At 27.9% G+C, this 15161-nt stretch overlaps 1 protein-coding gene across 1 annotated transcript; it reads left to right on the top strand.

The window, feature by feature from the left end:
* The first annotated feature begins 7958 nt into the window (after window positions 1–7958).
* LOC112757396 (probable WRKY transcription factor 47) lies at window positions 7959–9693 on the top strand. Its single transcript, XM_025805985.3, has 2 exons — window positions 7959–8661; window positions 8740–9693. Exons 1-2 carry the CDS (start codon window positions 8275–8277, stop codon window positions 9505–9507), a joined length of 1155 nt encoding a protein of 384 aa, XP_025661770.1. The 5' UTR covers window positions 7959–8274; the 3' UTR covers window positions 9508–9693.
* The last annotated feature ends 5468 nt before the right edge of the window (window positions 9694–15161 follow it).

Genomic DNA, 15161 nt, shown 5'->3' with positions numbered 1-15161 from the left:
TGTTTCTATATATCCATTCTTTAATTTCTTACTAAACTATATGTATTTGAATAATTAATTGCACTCATAAAACCTTTTGTTAATTTAGTATTTTGGTCCATGTGGTTTGATGATAATATGTATGTATATCATGGTTTTGATAATCGGACCAGACTGCCAGTCGAACCGGTTCAACCGGAGACCGGTAATAAAATGGTCCGCTCCTCTATGTAAAATTGTTGGAAGAAAAACTGCTTAAAAACTGACGTACCGGCCAAGAATCAGTCGATTGGATCGGACCAATAACCGCCCGGTTCGTATTAAACGGTACCGTTTTATTGATTTGTATTAAAAAAAAGGAAAGCAGGCCTGTCGCGAACCGAACCTCCCCCCCCATCCTTTCTTCCCCAATCATTCGTCATTGGAGAAGTCCGAAGCAAAGGGAAAAGTGGAAAACCCTAGCCCTTCGTCGCTGCTGCCGTTCCTAGATCCTCAGCGCCATCGCCTTCTTCCTCTTCCTCGTGTCCAGAACCCAGTAGTTCAGCACATCGTCTCACTCTTCATCGTCGCTGGCTTCTTGGCACCGCACCCAGGTTAGTGGCTTCTCGTCTTCATTTCCAGGAATGTTCGGTCTTCTTCTTAGTTTGAACTTTGAAGTTTTGAAATTGTTGTTATTCGGTCTTCTTCTTCGGTCTTCTTCTTCAATTTTTGTTCCATTTTGCTTGTAATGTTTTGTAAATTGTAATTACCCGTTGCTGATGAATTTGTCTTGTATGATGGCTGGTTGGTGATGGCTGTAAGATTTTTGTTCAAATTTTCTGATGAATCTATCTTGTATCTTGATTTTAATTGTTAACCACAATTTTGCTGATGGATTGATTGCTCTGTTAGTCACTTAGTCTGTTATTCTGTTTTAGTGTTTTCTAATTGTTCGATGGCTCTGATAGTGTTTGGCTGTTTTACTAGTTGCTGATGGTTCCTAATTTTTTGTTCAGATTTGTTGTTCTACTGTTCTACACTTTTACTGGTTGCTGATGGCTTTGTTTGTTGCTTAATGCTGTAAAGTGTAGACAGAATTTACTCAATTTAGATATGGTGTCTTATTGATGATTTTTTTATTTCTCATTGTTTTGCTGCTGTTTTAATTTCGTATCTGTTTTATTAATTTCATTTATGGATAATAGTATTAATCAAGAAGCAGATAATAATACATCTGTAAATAATAACTTGTCTGTTAATTCTCCTATTTCGAATATAATGATGTTGGAATTTAATATTTAGATATTTTTTTATTATTTAATTTTTAAGTTTGTATTTTGATAACATCATATGAATTTAGTTAATGATATCTTATATAATATTTTTTAAATTTCGAAAATATTTTAAAATTTATATTAGACTATAATTATATTTTAAAATATTATTTATAATTTATTTATTATTTTATTCTAAAACGATTTTTTCAATTAAACTATCGATTAAACTAATAAATTAATAAACTAATAACTAAAACGGTTCAATAATCGATTCGATTTTAAGAACCTCTATGGATATAGTATATACGCGTGCGCTGTGCTTGTTTTATTGTGGGATATTAATGTCATATCAATTAGCTTGCCGCTTGGTTATTTAACTCTTGGAAGGAAAAAGCTGCCTCGCCTTGGTTATTTTACTCTGTTAATACTAGTTACGGTCATATTGATGATTTCTTTAATACTTTTGTTTTTATTTTAAAAAATTTTCATATTTTTTTCCATCAAAATGTTTTAAATAGTTACAAAAAGACATCTCAGTCGTTGTTTTCAATTCTCCTTATTTTTTATTTTTTTTTGTCCAACTTAAAAAATGTTCTTTCATTGATCTTGGATAAGATCATTGACACTCAAAATTTGATATCCAAACACTTCATACCTACTAAACATATACACAGCCTAAAAATAAGTAATGTACATGTTTTAAATTGTTATTACATAAAATACATACATTATCTTCGTAAATAATAATCTTAAAATGATTTAATCTTTTTTTATATTTACTCCTCCTATCAAAACAAATTAAGTAAATAACTTGAAAGAAATTAGCTAGTATTCAGTTAAGTTATATTATAAATGTATTAATATAATCTTTTTAATATGAAAAAAAGGAGAGAGATTAATGAAGCGGGTGTGTAGCTAGAAGTCATAGAATGATAGAATGATCGGTTGAAAATATCAAAATTCTAATCTAAATCTCTGGAAAACCTTTGTCAAAATGATGGACAAATAAGGAAAGAGATTAAAAAGAAATTTTATGAACCTGCTGCCATTGACTTGGAAGTTATTCAATTATGGTATATTTGTTTGATAAACATCGATCATCTTAGTTTAATTTGTAACTCATCACATCAATGGTTATTATATATTTATCAGTCAATAAGTCTTTTATATTACTATATAGACCATAGAAAATGCATGCTTTTTATTTATAAGATGATAAGTTGATAAGATACTTATTATTAATGAATTAGCTGCGCTAACTAGTCCACGAGAGCAAGAGTTACGAAAGAAAACCCAGCTGGATATTTATTTATTTATTATTTATATCTAGTCAAGTTGCACCATTATTCAGATCTCATAATCTTGAGTCAATGACTTCATTTTCCATACCTTGACAATAATTAAAACCACACAATTTATATTTCTAACAATTTTTTATACATTATATTTGCCCATTGCATTGCTTGACCAAGGCTTCATATTCTACGGTTTTCCGTTTTCGCCCCTCTCTAGAAGTTTTTCTTTTCTCCTCAAAAAAGAAAATAAAAGATAAATAAATAAAAAGAAGAAGAAGAAAAAAGAGTACGCGGGTTCCAAAATTTTTCAACATAATAATATAACAGCTGGTTTCTGTATGAAAGGGACATGGAAATTGATGAAGAAAGCTCAGCAGAACGTATGCTGCACGTGAATCGGATAATATTTGCATATCTGCAGTAATTATTTGCATTTAATTCGAATTTTGCGGATATTATCTGATCGGATCAGATCTGATTTGCATTATGATAGGATCGGATTGTAAATTTGGCAGTGATATCCGATTCGCAAATTCGCATATTCACACATCTCATATAAATAATATAGTTTAAGAAAGTAAACCTAATGTGATGTGAATTTTAGTGTGTTATTTTATGAATATTATGATATATTGTTTTTAATTTTTTATGTTATACTTCAACTTAGAATAATTAAACTTAAATCTTGTGTTATTATTTTGTTTTTGTTATTCAAAAAAAATTTATTGATAATATTTTAGAAGTAAATGGGCTTAAACAGGTGAAAAATGAGTTTTCTGGATATTTTTTTTTGTAAAAACAGCCAAACAAAATCTTAAAATAGTCTTTTTGAATTATGAAGATATACCCGATATCCGATCCGCAAGTGATCGGATCCAGTCTGAAAAAATGCAGATATCGTATCCGATCTGATCCGATGAATGCATTACAGATCGAATAAAATTTTAGCCTATATCCGATCCGATCCGATCCGTGTACAGTCTTACCAGAACGGACCAAAAAGCAAAAATATTTGATAAAAAAAATAAAAAATAACTTAAATTTATTTTATTTAATATTTATTAAATTTATTATAAATATTAAATAAAATAAATTTAGATTTTTAAATTAATTTTTTATTATCTCTTTAACATTATCCGTTTAATTACCCAACTCTATTTCCGAGCAATACTCTGCTAGAGTAGAAATTTGTACCAACTCTGAGATATGCAAATCAAATATGTTGTTGCATAGTCACCAAAAAAAAATATGCTGTTGCATAACTCTACAATTATATAGCTAGCTTTGCGCCCATGCCATATATTAAATTACAATTTTAAATAAGAACTAATTAATATCATTGGTCAATGCATATGTAAAATGCAAAAAATTGTTTTTTCTTTAAAGTCCTTAGATGTAAAATTTTTTATTTTTATAAAAATCATGGTTTAGGACGACGAGCAGGATCATATGGAATACAAAATAATTTAATTTCAATTTATCAATTTAAAAAGTTTCTTACAAAATCATAGTGTATTTTCGTTTCCACACTAAATCTTTTTGTATATGGCCATATGAGTTAGGGTTTTTCAACGATCAATTTTTTTTAAGTCTTTTATATTTTTGAAAAATTTTAAACTCGGACATAGAATTATTGATTTACAAATTAATTTATATAAAAAAAATTTAGAATTAACATTATACAACTAATATTGCAGTTAGAAATGATAATTTTTTTGGCAAAACAGATATCTACAAAAATTTATCCGCAAAAAGATAAATACAAAAAATCAGATATTGTTGCTTAGGGAATTGAAGCATTTGGAGATCTCCTTGATGCAATCGACAATAAAGCGAGCGAGGCGGTATAACAGGATGACAGGGAAGATAGAGACGGTGACGGCGTTAGGATCACGAAAGCGGAAATCAGCATGGATGCCGCAATAGACAATTTCTCAGAGGTTTGTTAGTGTTGGAGTTATGAATGGTAAAAAAATTTATACTGGCGGTGATTATTATCTACGACGAAGAAGCTAGTGGGGACTCACAAAATTCTCACATTCTCACAGGAATGGAACCCGTCCTCACTAATAAATGGGGATGGGAGTAGGATTGAGATATTTCATTTATGGGAACTCGTAAAATTTTTGAAAAAACTAACTTAAATGTTTTTTTATATATAAATTGTCTAAATAACTTCTAATTCATTTTATTTTAATTGATATGTTAAAAGTTTTGTGTATATATATATATATATATATATATATATATATATATATATATATATATATGTTATTATGTTAAATTTGTGTTTAAATTATGTTTGATTTGGTATATTTAGTTGAACCGTATAAGATTTTATTATGTTTGTGTTAATTTTCTTAAAAATTAATAAAATTTAATTATTCATAGATATCCACAAATATCCGCCTTTTTTACAGAGAAAAGTAAATAAAAACTCATGACGAAGATAACAAAAATGGAGATAGAAAGTGTTAGTTATACTTCAACTCAATAAAACTATAAATCAGAATTTAGTTAAAACTAAATACACACGTGTTATATTAGGAGTACGTGTAGAGTACGTGTTTTGCTCTTCAAACGGACTTACCTAATAAAATTAAGTAACTATGTGCCAACCCAAATGGGTACAAAAATTTTTTCGCAAATCTTTCTAAAGAAGCTCACTAAAGAGAGCACTTTGCTCTAAGAAAAATCAGTTCGAATATCACGAGAACGAGCTATATTTTGGAGTCTATTTTTACACAAAAACAGAAAGTATTTTACTAAATGAAGATGGAGGAAGGCGAGACAGAAAAAGTCTCCATTTCTGTAGAAACTTATTATCATCCCTAGTTAAAGTGTGAATAAAGAATTATTTATTGGAGCTTGAATTCATGATGCCGGAGGTGGAATTTGAACAAAAATTTTTTTTTTTCAATTTTAAATTTTTTTTTCCAAAAATGTCCATGAATATCAACAGGGACTTGAATATTTAGTGAATATTGTGTATCTGTTGTTATCTTTAATTGTAGCTAATTAACATTTAACATTAAAAAATCTAAAATTCAATTAAAAAATATCTAAATTTTAAAATTAACAAAATTTTATTTTTAATGAACTTTATATTATCGAAGATGAATATGCAAAAAAAACTTTCTTTGTCTAAAGACCTTATCTCTTAAACATGCTATTATCAATTTTTTTAAAAAATTTTTATTTTATGTCTTATTACTTTTATACCCCTGGCCTGGTTGCGATAATTATAAGCAAATTCCTTTTATTGCAATAAAATTATTATCTTTGAGAAAAACAATGAACTTCATATTAAATTTATTTAACAAATTAATATAGTATTAGTTGAAATTGACTGCTATAGTATTAATTTCTAATTATTACTCATTTATTATCACTAGTTTGACTTATCTCTTGATGATCGGATAGTTAACATTTTTGCTATGCAAATTACACTCTCATGACCAGGGATGGACCTATGTATATAGTAGTACGGGTAAGTGTTCCCAGTTCAAATTTGGAAAATTACTTAATAGCATATATTTATTTATCCTCGCTAGTTTGTTAATTTTGCTTCCACTTTATTAGATGAATATACAAATTATTTTTTTAGATTTGGCTCTATATATAAAATTATAGTGTTAATTAAATTGATATCATAAAATTACTTTATTAAACTAAATTATTTTATTAGAATTAATTTTAAGTTAAAATATTTTATCAAATAATTAATATATAGATAACTTTATTTAGATCTCAAGTCTCAACCGTTATTTCATAAAAATTATGTTTATCTGTTAGTGATTTTTATTTTGAAGTTATCTTTGATTTTGGCAACCGTAATTGAAGGAACTATTTGCTAGAAATATTATAAGGAAAAGTTTAAGGCCAGCAACTTTTTTAAATTTTCGCCATCATGTAACCAGTAAATAAAAATGAGTCATTGGATAAAATTTCACACCATTAAAATCAACATTAATGACTATTTGATAACTACAAATCACAAAAATTGCTGGTCCCTAACACTCCTCATATTATAATAAAGAATCTATTTTGTCATTGTAAGAAATATTTTTTTTAATAATCATTTTAAAAAAATATGAATTATGCTCGTCTAAAGTGAACATATTGATAAAAAAAAAATTAACCGACTTTAAATTAAGATAACAAACTCGCAGGGAACAAAAATTATTATAAATTTATTAGTGATTGAAATATTATTTTCTCACTTTAAAAACTCTTATTCTTAAATCGATGATGTTTGATTGAATTAACAATAAAATTGTCCAATATATTTAAAATATAAGACAAGAAATAGATACATTTTAAATGATATTTTATAGTTTTAGATTATTAATTAAGTGACAAAACCGATTTTTTAAAAAAAATATATTTTGCAAACCTAATTTAATATAGACAGTATATATATAGCAATAGAAAAGGTTTAGAACTAACACTTTTATTTAAATTTAACCAATATTTAATTAATAAAAAAAATAAATAATTTTATACTATTAAAAATATTAATAATAACTAATTGATAACTACAAATCAGCAATAATGAACTATGATGCATGTATCATGCATGTTTATTGTACTAATGAATTTAAGTGAAAGAGAGTGGTGTAGTTAGTTGACGGGTTTACGAAAATAAATGCAATGGTATATATATATATATATATATATATATATATATATATATTTTTTTTTTTTTTTTCCTTGATGGTTGGTACGTGGTAGCGTAGCAATACATGCATAGTAGAGGAGTATAGTTATAGCCCTTGAAAGTCACTGGGATTAGGTTATTCCAAATCACGCGGGCCCCACCGTCTCTAACTACCGTCCGATACACAGAGCCGTGCCGTCAACTCCGTTGACCTCAGGGGACTCCCCTCCACGTGCACGTGCACTTCCTCCTTCTCCCATCCCCATACAATGCACAATCTCCTTCCTTCCTTATTCAAATAATCTTTCCATTTTTACATTACAACTTGGTAACAAGAGTACTGTCAAGTGTGAACATAAAACCGGATAAATTCGTTGCAGCGTTGGTGGCCTAAGGTTGACGTCACTTCTGCCCAAAACGGCTGCTCACTTGCCATTTCTTCCTCTTTAAAATCCTTCATCTTACTTTTCATTCACTTAAATTACTTACTTTGTTTTTTACTACTATCATCTTAGAAAAATATTTAAGGTTTAGTTATTTTAATTTATGTTAATCAATCATTTTAGTCTAATAATTTAATATTATATTTATATTTAATATTTTTAAATATTAATAATTAATTATTCATCGAAAATAATGTTATACTGATATTAATATTATTGGGTAAGAGGAGGTGGGGCCCATAGGCCATAGCTCAAGGTCGAAGGAGTGCGTGTGTGTACGCGCGAGCTACCCCCATTTAAAACCACTTCCCCAGTTGAACCCACCACTTTCTTACTTCTTCTTCTTCGTCGTCGTCTTCCTCTTTCTCTCTCTCTCTTTCTTTAATTTCTATTCGTATAAGAAATGGATAACCCACACCCCCGTGAATTGACTTTCTTACCCTAATTTATATAACACGTAATGTGTTCAACAAATAAAACGAATTTCAATATTGGTATATTTATTATTACAATAAATCAAACCTTACACTCACCTTTACTTAAAATATCAGTTTATTATATGTGGGAAGTGCTAAGTAATTCCAAGTAATAACACATAGATGTGATTGTGGGAACAGAATACTGGTGTCAAGAGCAATGGGATGATAAGTGGAGAAAAAGCTGTGGAGGGAGATGGAAGGGCGAAAGTAGAGATGAAGAATAACGATGCTTCGGTGTCTGGTGATGAAAAGAGAGAAAGAGAGGTATCAGCATCAAACAATAATGGTAATAATGCAGAGGAAGTAATGTCAAAGAAGCATGATGAGAATGATGATCATAATGAAGATGATGAAGATCGTTTGACTAAGCTTCATTTGGGAAAGCAAGTAGCAGCATCTGCTACAGAAGAAGACGTCCTTGAGCGATCTTCTTCTCAGAGTTGGGGATCATGCAAGACTCCCAACTTAGAAGAAACCAAGCTTCCTTCTTCTGACCTTCCTTTCAGGAAAGCCAGGGTTTCAGTGCGCGCAAGATCAGAAGCTCCTCTGGTAATTATATTATCCAACTCTAAACTTTTAAATCAGACGTGTATAAATGGTTATATCTCTAACACAAATGAAACGCAGATTAGCGATGGATGCCAGTGGAGGAAATACGGACAAAAAATGGCTAAAGGTAACCCCAGTCCTCGAGCCTACTATCGGTGCACCATGGCTGCTGGATGCCCAGTTCGGAAGCAGGTTCAAAGATGCGCAGAGGACAGTACAGTCCTAATAACAACCTATGAAGGTAACCACAACCACCCTCTTCCGCCGGCAGCCACCGCCATGGCAAACACGACTTCAGCCGCAGCAGCCATGCTACTATCAGGATCAACCTCATCATCGTCGAAAGAAACCCTAGCAGCTTCAGCAGGATACTTCTCTTCATCAATGCCCTACACATCAATGGCGACGCTATCAGCTTCCGCGCCATTTCCCACCATCACTCTCGACCTCACACACAACCACCACAACGCACTCCAACTCCACCGTGTGGTCCCTCCTCCCGGTGTTACCTTCCCTCTCCCATTGCATGCAGTTACTCCTCCACATCAGCTTATAGCAGGGCACCCTTTCTTAATCTCTCACCACCAGAAGCTGATGCCTCCTTTGGTTCATCGACAACAACCACAGCCTTCCAATAATTCCCCGTCTATGGTGGAGACAGTGAGTGCAGCCATTGCTTCGGATCCAAACTTCACTGCGGCCGTGGCTGCGGCACTCTCATCAATCATTGGAAGCAGTAACAATGGTGGAAGTGCAAGTACCGTTATTCACCCTAATGCTATTTCTGTTTCACCGAATGGATCACCGCAACTTCCTCAGTCATGTACTACATACTCTACCAACTAGCTTCTTCCATTCAACACGACACGTGTCACCGCTATCCTGCAATTTTATTTTCTTTAATTTTCTCATCATAATTATATTGCCTAGTTAACTTAAAAGTTAAAACCAAGGTATATATGTACAGAAATTAAAGAGAATATTACTTATTATACTCTTTCTATTACGCAAACAGATTAAAGAGTTAAGTTACTGCTCTCTCTCAATGCCTAATTAACTGAATAATAAGCAATATCTATAGCTGGCTATATCGTTGAAACTCATGTTATGTGGCTTTTACACTGAAGAAATGAAGAATCAAGAAGCCAGATTTTCTAAAAAGAGAAAATATTGATTTTGGACTCTCTCTCTTTATTTGGCAAGGATTCATCAACTAATATTTTGACAAAATAAATAAAGGGTTCAAGTCTTGACTATGATGTTTTAGTCGATGTCATGGTTAATTTATCTTAGACTTATTATTATTTGAAGTGTGAATAAACTCAACCAGATAAGAGCATACAATTTCTTCGGACCAATATTGATTCCCCGATTTTTAAAATTCAACGTTCGTTCATTCAATGATGAGATATGCAAAATTTGAAGATCCCGAAAGGATATCCATTATCGAGGAATTCTTGGTAGTGTCATCTACCAGTTTGTCTAAAAAGATATATTTATATTATTTACAAATGTTTGCATGCAGAAATTCGATATATTGGATCTTGAATCTGACCATTGTTTTACCCCGTTATTCTAAATGCTGGCATGCATTTGCTACTGCTTTTCTCTATTGGAACATTATTTTACAATTATATTAAGGGAAATTATAAGGTACAGATATGAATATACAGATATTCTATTTTAATCAATAACATAGCGACACGTAGTGTCTTTTCTAGTGCAATGAGAAGTGGCTTCACAAAGTATTAAATGGCTTAAAGTTTCACAGGAGCTAATTATTATTGCTAGCTCATAGACTTGCACACATAGTAATAATCAATTTTTGTTTTTGTTTTTTTTCCGTAGGAAGAATAGGATCATAGTAGTTAAATTAAATACTACTTGAGAGCCAATGAAAAACATTAAATTTCTTGTAGCAAAAATCAAGTGTATATTAACAATTTAACATTGGCTTGTTCACAATTGCCATGCTATTTGTTATATTAAAATTTTTTGCTTTGATATAATTTAAATAATTGTTTTGAAGATTATTTTTGAGGGAAAAAAAAAAACGTTTTATCAGGATTTCACACAAAATTTAGTTTTTTATCTTCATAAGATAAATAAATTCAAATGTTCAATTTTAATTTGAACATCTTAAATAATTTTAATTTTCTTATTTAAATATGCATAGCACATTTTTGTCATACATTTAATAAATACTAAATTTATGTTATCGTAAAAAAAAATTACAAAAAAGTATGAGTTTTTATGCAAATATTGATAATAAAAAAATTAATTAAAATTATAATCTATATCTAAAGATGAAAACAAATCAGTTTTAATTTTTAAGTGGTATTTGAATGTTAATTTTATTTGGCACAAAATTATTGATTAAATATTTATTATGAAAATAAAATTTTTTTGGGGATAATTTGGTTTCATTTTTGTAATGATCAATTATGTTTATATTTTTTAATAGTTGAATTGCTCCTTTAGTATTAATCAACATTAAAGGTGATAAATATTTTTTTTGTTGAAACTTATAGTTAACAGTGCATTGTAAATAATATTTTTTTATAAAATAGTGTTATAAAATATTTTTTTTAAGTATTCTCAAACTAAATAATTATTCAAATCACTAAAAGATTTAAGAATATTAGATATTATTATTGCATCAAGTCTTCTCAAACTAAGCTTAATCACTAATAGACCGGATATAAAAATTCAATAATTTTATCTATGAACTACACATAAAAAATTCGAAAGTTAACTTCAAGACATAATAAAATGTAAGAATTTCTAAAAAATGTGTTTACTAATCAAAAGAATTCAAAAGAATCATAAAAGTGTGTTGTTCAAAAAATACTCTAATTAAATATTTATCATTTTAGTTCTAATATTTTATTCTTTACTTTGTAAAATCCCTTCTAATTTCATAAGAGACTTTTTGTAGTTATTTTAAAAATATTTCAATTTATGATTCTTTTGACTAAAATAATCGACATAATATTTTAGTGTTTTAAAACTTCAATTTAAATTTCTAATTTATAATTCAATAAAAAATCATGATATTTTTGTCTTTTTAAATTAAAATTTAATTTTGATACACTAACAATGTAAAATATTTTATATAGTCGTTCAATTACATTCTTTTTTTTAATGATTATTCATACTATTAATGTAAAACGTAGTTATTTTTCTAACATATTCCTATATAATTGGATATGCATGTATAAAATTATTTTACAGTATTAAAATAAAATTATTTAAATTCATGCTAAATGACATTTTAGTCTCATCTTTATTTTAGTATTCTTAAAAGTTGAATTTTATAATTTTTAATATAATTAAATAATCTTAATTTTAAAGGGTTAATTTTAATGTTTGTAGGATTAATCTTAAAATATTATTTTAATTCTTTTAGAATTAAATAAAAGTTATTTTAGAATTTTAAATATTAAATTTAAATTCATAGTTGCTAATACAATCAATCAACTTCAGTTAATTATATAAGAATAATTTAGTATTTTTAAATTAATGCTTAAAAGGATATCTTAATTCTTTAAGAATAAACTAAATGGTATTTTAGTTTTTTAAAATCAATCTTCAAAAATTGTTTTGTTCTTTTAAAAATTAATTATGAAAGTATTTTAATCTTTTTAAAATTTAAAATTTTAAAATGAGTTATACTACGTGTATACCAAAATTAACTACCAAAATCAGGTATCAATATAAAATATATGTTGAAATACAAAATACACATTAAAAATAAATTAAACTACACATATATTTATGCACAAATATATTAGTAGCTGATTTTAGTGTACAAATAACATTGTTGTTTTGAAATATGTTTGATGTGGCATTTTCATATTGCCTGTTTCTTGTATTAATTTTTCAACTAATTATTTTCTATTTTTATTTAAATCTTATATAAGAGAAAAAAAGATTTTACAATTTCAAATTGTATTTACAATTAAATATATTCTAAAAAATGAAAAAGAAAATCAATTATTCTCAACATGCTTTTTTTATCTTTTTTTTTTTCCTAGTTCAATAGACTTGTTTTATATGATTATTGTTTTCTGCTTTTAAGTTAACCCAACTTTTTTTTTTCTCACTTTCTTAATAAAATCCAAAATTCGTGATCCGAGTCCAAGGGACACTTGCTATATCCAAGCCAGACTAAATAGATGCTCACTCAGAGCTAATGAAGAATAATTAAGCCAACCAAAGAATATCCAATACATGTGTAACGAAATAAAATAAAAAAATAGAATATCTGTAAATATTGATCTGTACTGTAGTGCGACCCTTATATTAATTGTATACTAAAACCAGTTATGACCGTTAATATAAAATATATATTAAAATATAAATGGTAGAAACTCAGGTGCAGTCGATTTCACGTGAAGTTGATAGTTGAAAATTGTTAGATGATTTGACTGATTTGACTAAATTTTCATCTAACGGCTCTCAACTATCAATTTCACGTGAAGTCGACTGCACCTGAGTTTTAACCAATATAAATATATATTAAAAATAAATTAAATCATATATATATTTATATATAAATAAATTAATAACTAATTTTAATAAATAATTTTAATTTACAAATAATATTTTTATTTTTCAATTAACATATACCAGTAATTTTAATGTATAATCACTAGTATTTTTAGCCAACAGTCTTATTTAGTTTGTGTTTTTGTTTTTTATTTTTAATATTTTTTATTTTTAGAATTTTATAAATAAAAAAATAACAAACTAAAATTTTATTATTTTTACTTTTTTTGTAAAATTTAAAAAATAAAAATACTAAAAATAAAAAAGAGAAATTAAAAATACAAATAAAATACATCTTAATATTTTTAGTTCAGTATTCTAATATTATATTTTTTAAAATATTACTAACTAATTAGCAGCAAAAAAAAAAATTATAATATCATGTAATATTACGGTAACATATATAGGAACAGTTATTTAAGATACGTACATGTAAATGTAATAATTATTTAAAGAATTTAGTTATCTTATCTCTTAGTGTTAACCATATAATTTAATGATATAATAATTTCTTTTGATATATTCTATGTTGAAAATGTAAAAATTAAATGTCATCGTTTATAGTACTTTTAAAATATATCAGATTTATTTTAAAAAATCATATTTATTTTTGAGATAACTAGTAAGTAAATGTGTGAACTTTATATAATGATATGCTTAAAGTTTAGTGAAACATTCAAAAAGTTGGTGAAATATAGTTTTTCATCATCGTCAACCAAAGGAAAAAATGTTGCTGAAAGTTTCAATTCATTCTTCGCAGGCGATAAGAAATGAAATAACTACGTACTTGAATTTTGGCCGCCACACCTAATATTTTAGCAACAGTAGTGTTGGCATCATTTTTTTTTTTTTATAGTTTTTTACGCATTTTTGTAGTATGAAAGATATTTTTTCTATTTTTTTCCGATCATTTTAGTATAAATTAAAAATTATACAAATATAATGTAGATAAAATGGTACGTATAACATTTGTTTTTGGTCCTGGTACCTATAACATTTAATGTTGCTCGAAGTGTTTTATTCTTTTGGGGATACACTACCTAATTTTTTGGTTTTTATTCCAACAGGGCCTATCCCAAAGAAAGTACAAAAACTAGAGTGGTCTGGGGAATCTATGTTTTCGGCCTAAATTCGAGGTTTATTGTTTTTGGTCAGAGGCCCAAATTCCAAGTTTAATTAAAGCTGAAACTCAGATGGCGGGGTTCTGAGGCCCAAAACTAAGCCCAATGGGACTACGGTGTTTGTTGGCGCTGCATGGCGCGAAGTGTCTCCACTGTGAAAATTGTCGGTACAATGTTTTTCAGCAACTCACCTAAAGTAAATTTTATGATACTTATAATTTGGTGTTTAATTTTTATTTAACTTAATTTTTATAATAAATTTTAAATATTTATTAATTATTTATTTTTATATTTTTAAAATTAAACATTAATTTTTAATTTTTTTTAATAAATTAAGTAAACACTTTTAAACACTATTGCAATCACTGGAATGTTAATTGCAATATGAACTTGAAACATATCTTTTAAGGGTGGGCGTGTGTGCAATCATCAACAAAGATGCAACTGAATTCTCTCCTAGATAGATAGTACATACTACATAGCTAAAGTATCTTGAAAATTGGGATTCTAACCTTAATTGATACTACTATATTTCTTGATTCCTTCATTGTTCATTCATCCCTATAATTATATTGATTCACCAGTTCCAAGTGTACTTGGGATGTTCATCTTTTGTGACACTTGGATTTCTTTATGATTTACACCTGCCTAGTATTGTTCCAGTCAATTTACTTCTAATTTCTAAATATATGGCTCACTAAACATTTTTATTATATTTTTTTTAAAAATGATATTTGTACTATTTTTATATATATTTTCTTAGTACACATTTATTTTATGATATAAAATACATATTATTTAGTATTACTATTTGATTTATCTTTTTTT

This window comes from Arachis hypogaea, chromosome 16 (assembly GCF_003086295.3).
Source record: "Arachis hypogaea cultivar Tifrunner chromosome 16, arahy.Tifrunner.gnm2.J5K5, whole genome shotgun sequence".
In the NCBI taxonomy this organism is placed as follows: Eukaryota; Viridiplantae; Streptophyta; class Magnoliopsida; order Fabales; family Fabaceae; genus Arachis; species Arachis hypogaea.
The sequence above is the reverse complement of the archived record's forward strand: the minus strand, read 5'-3'. Positions and strand labels throughout refer to the sequence as shown.

Excerpts from the sequence above, each read along its gene's own strand:
- LOC112757396 (XM_025805985.3), top strand. The coding sequence starts at position 8,275 with ATGATAAGTGGAGAAAAAGCTGTGGAGGGAGATGGAAGGGCGAAAGTA. Across the intron at positions 8,662-8,739 it reads CAAGATCAGAAGCTCCTCTG|ATTAGCGATGGATGCCAGTG; the intron begins GTAATTATATTA and ends AATGAAACGCAG.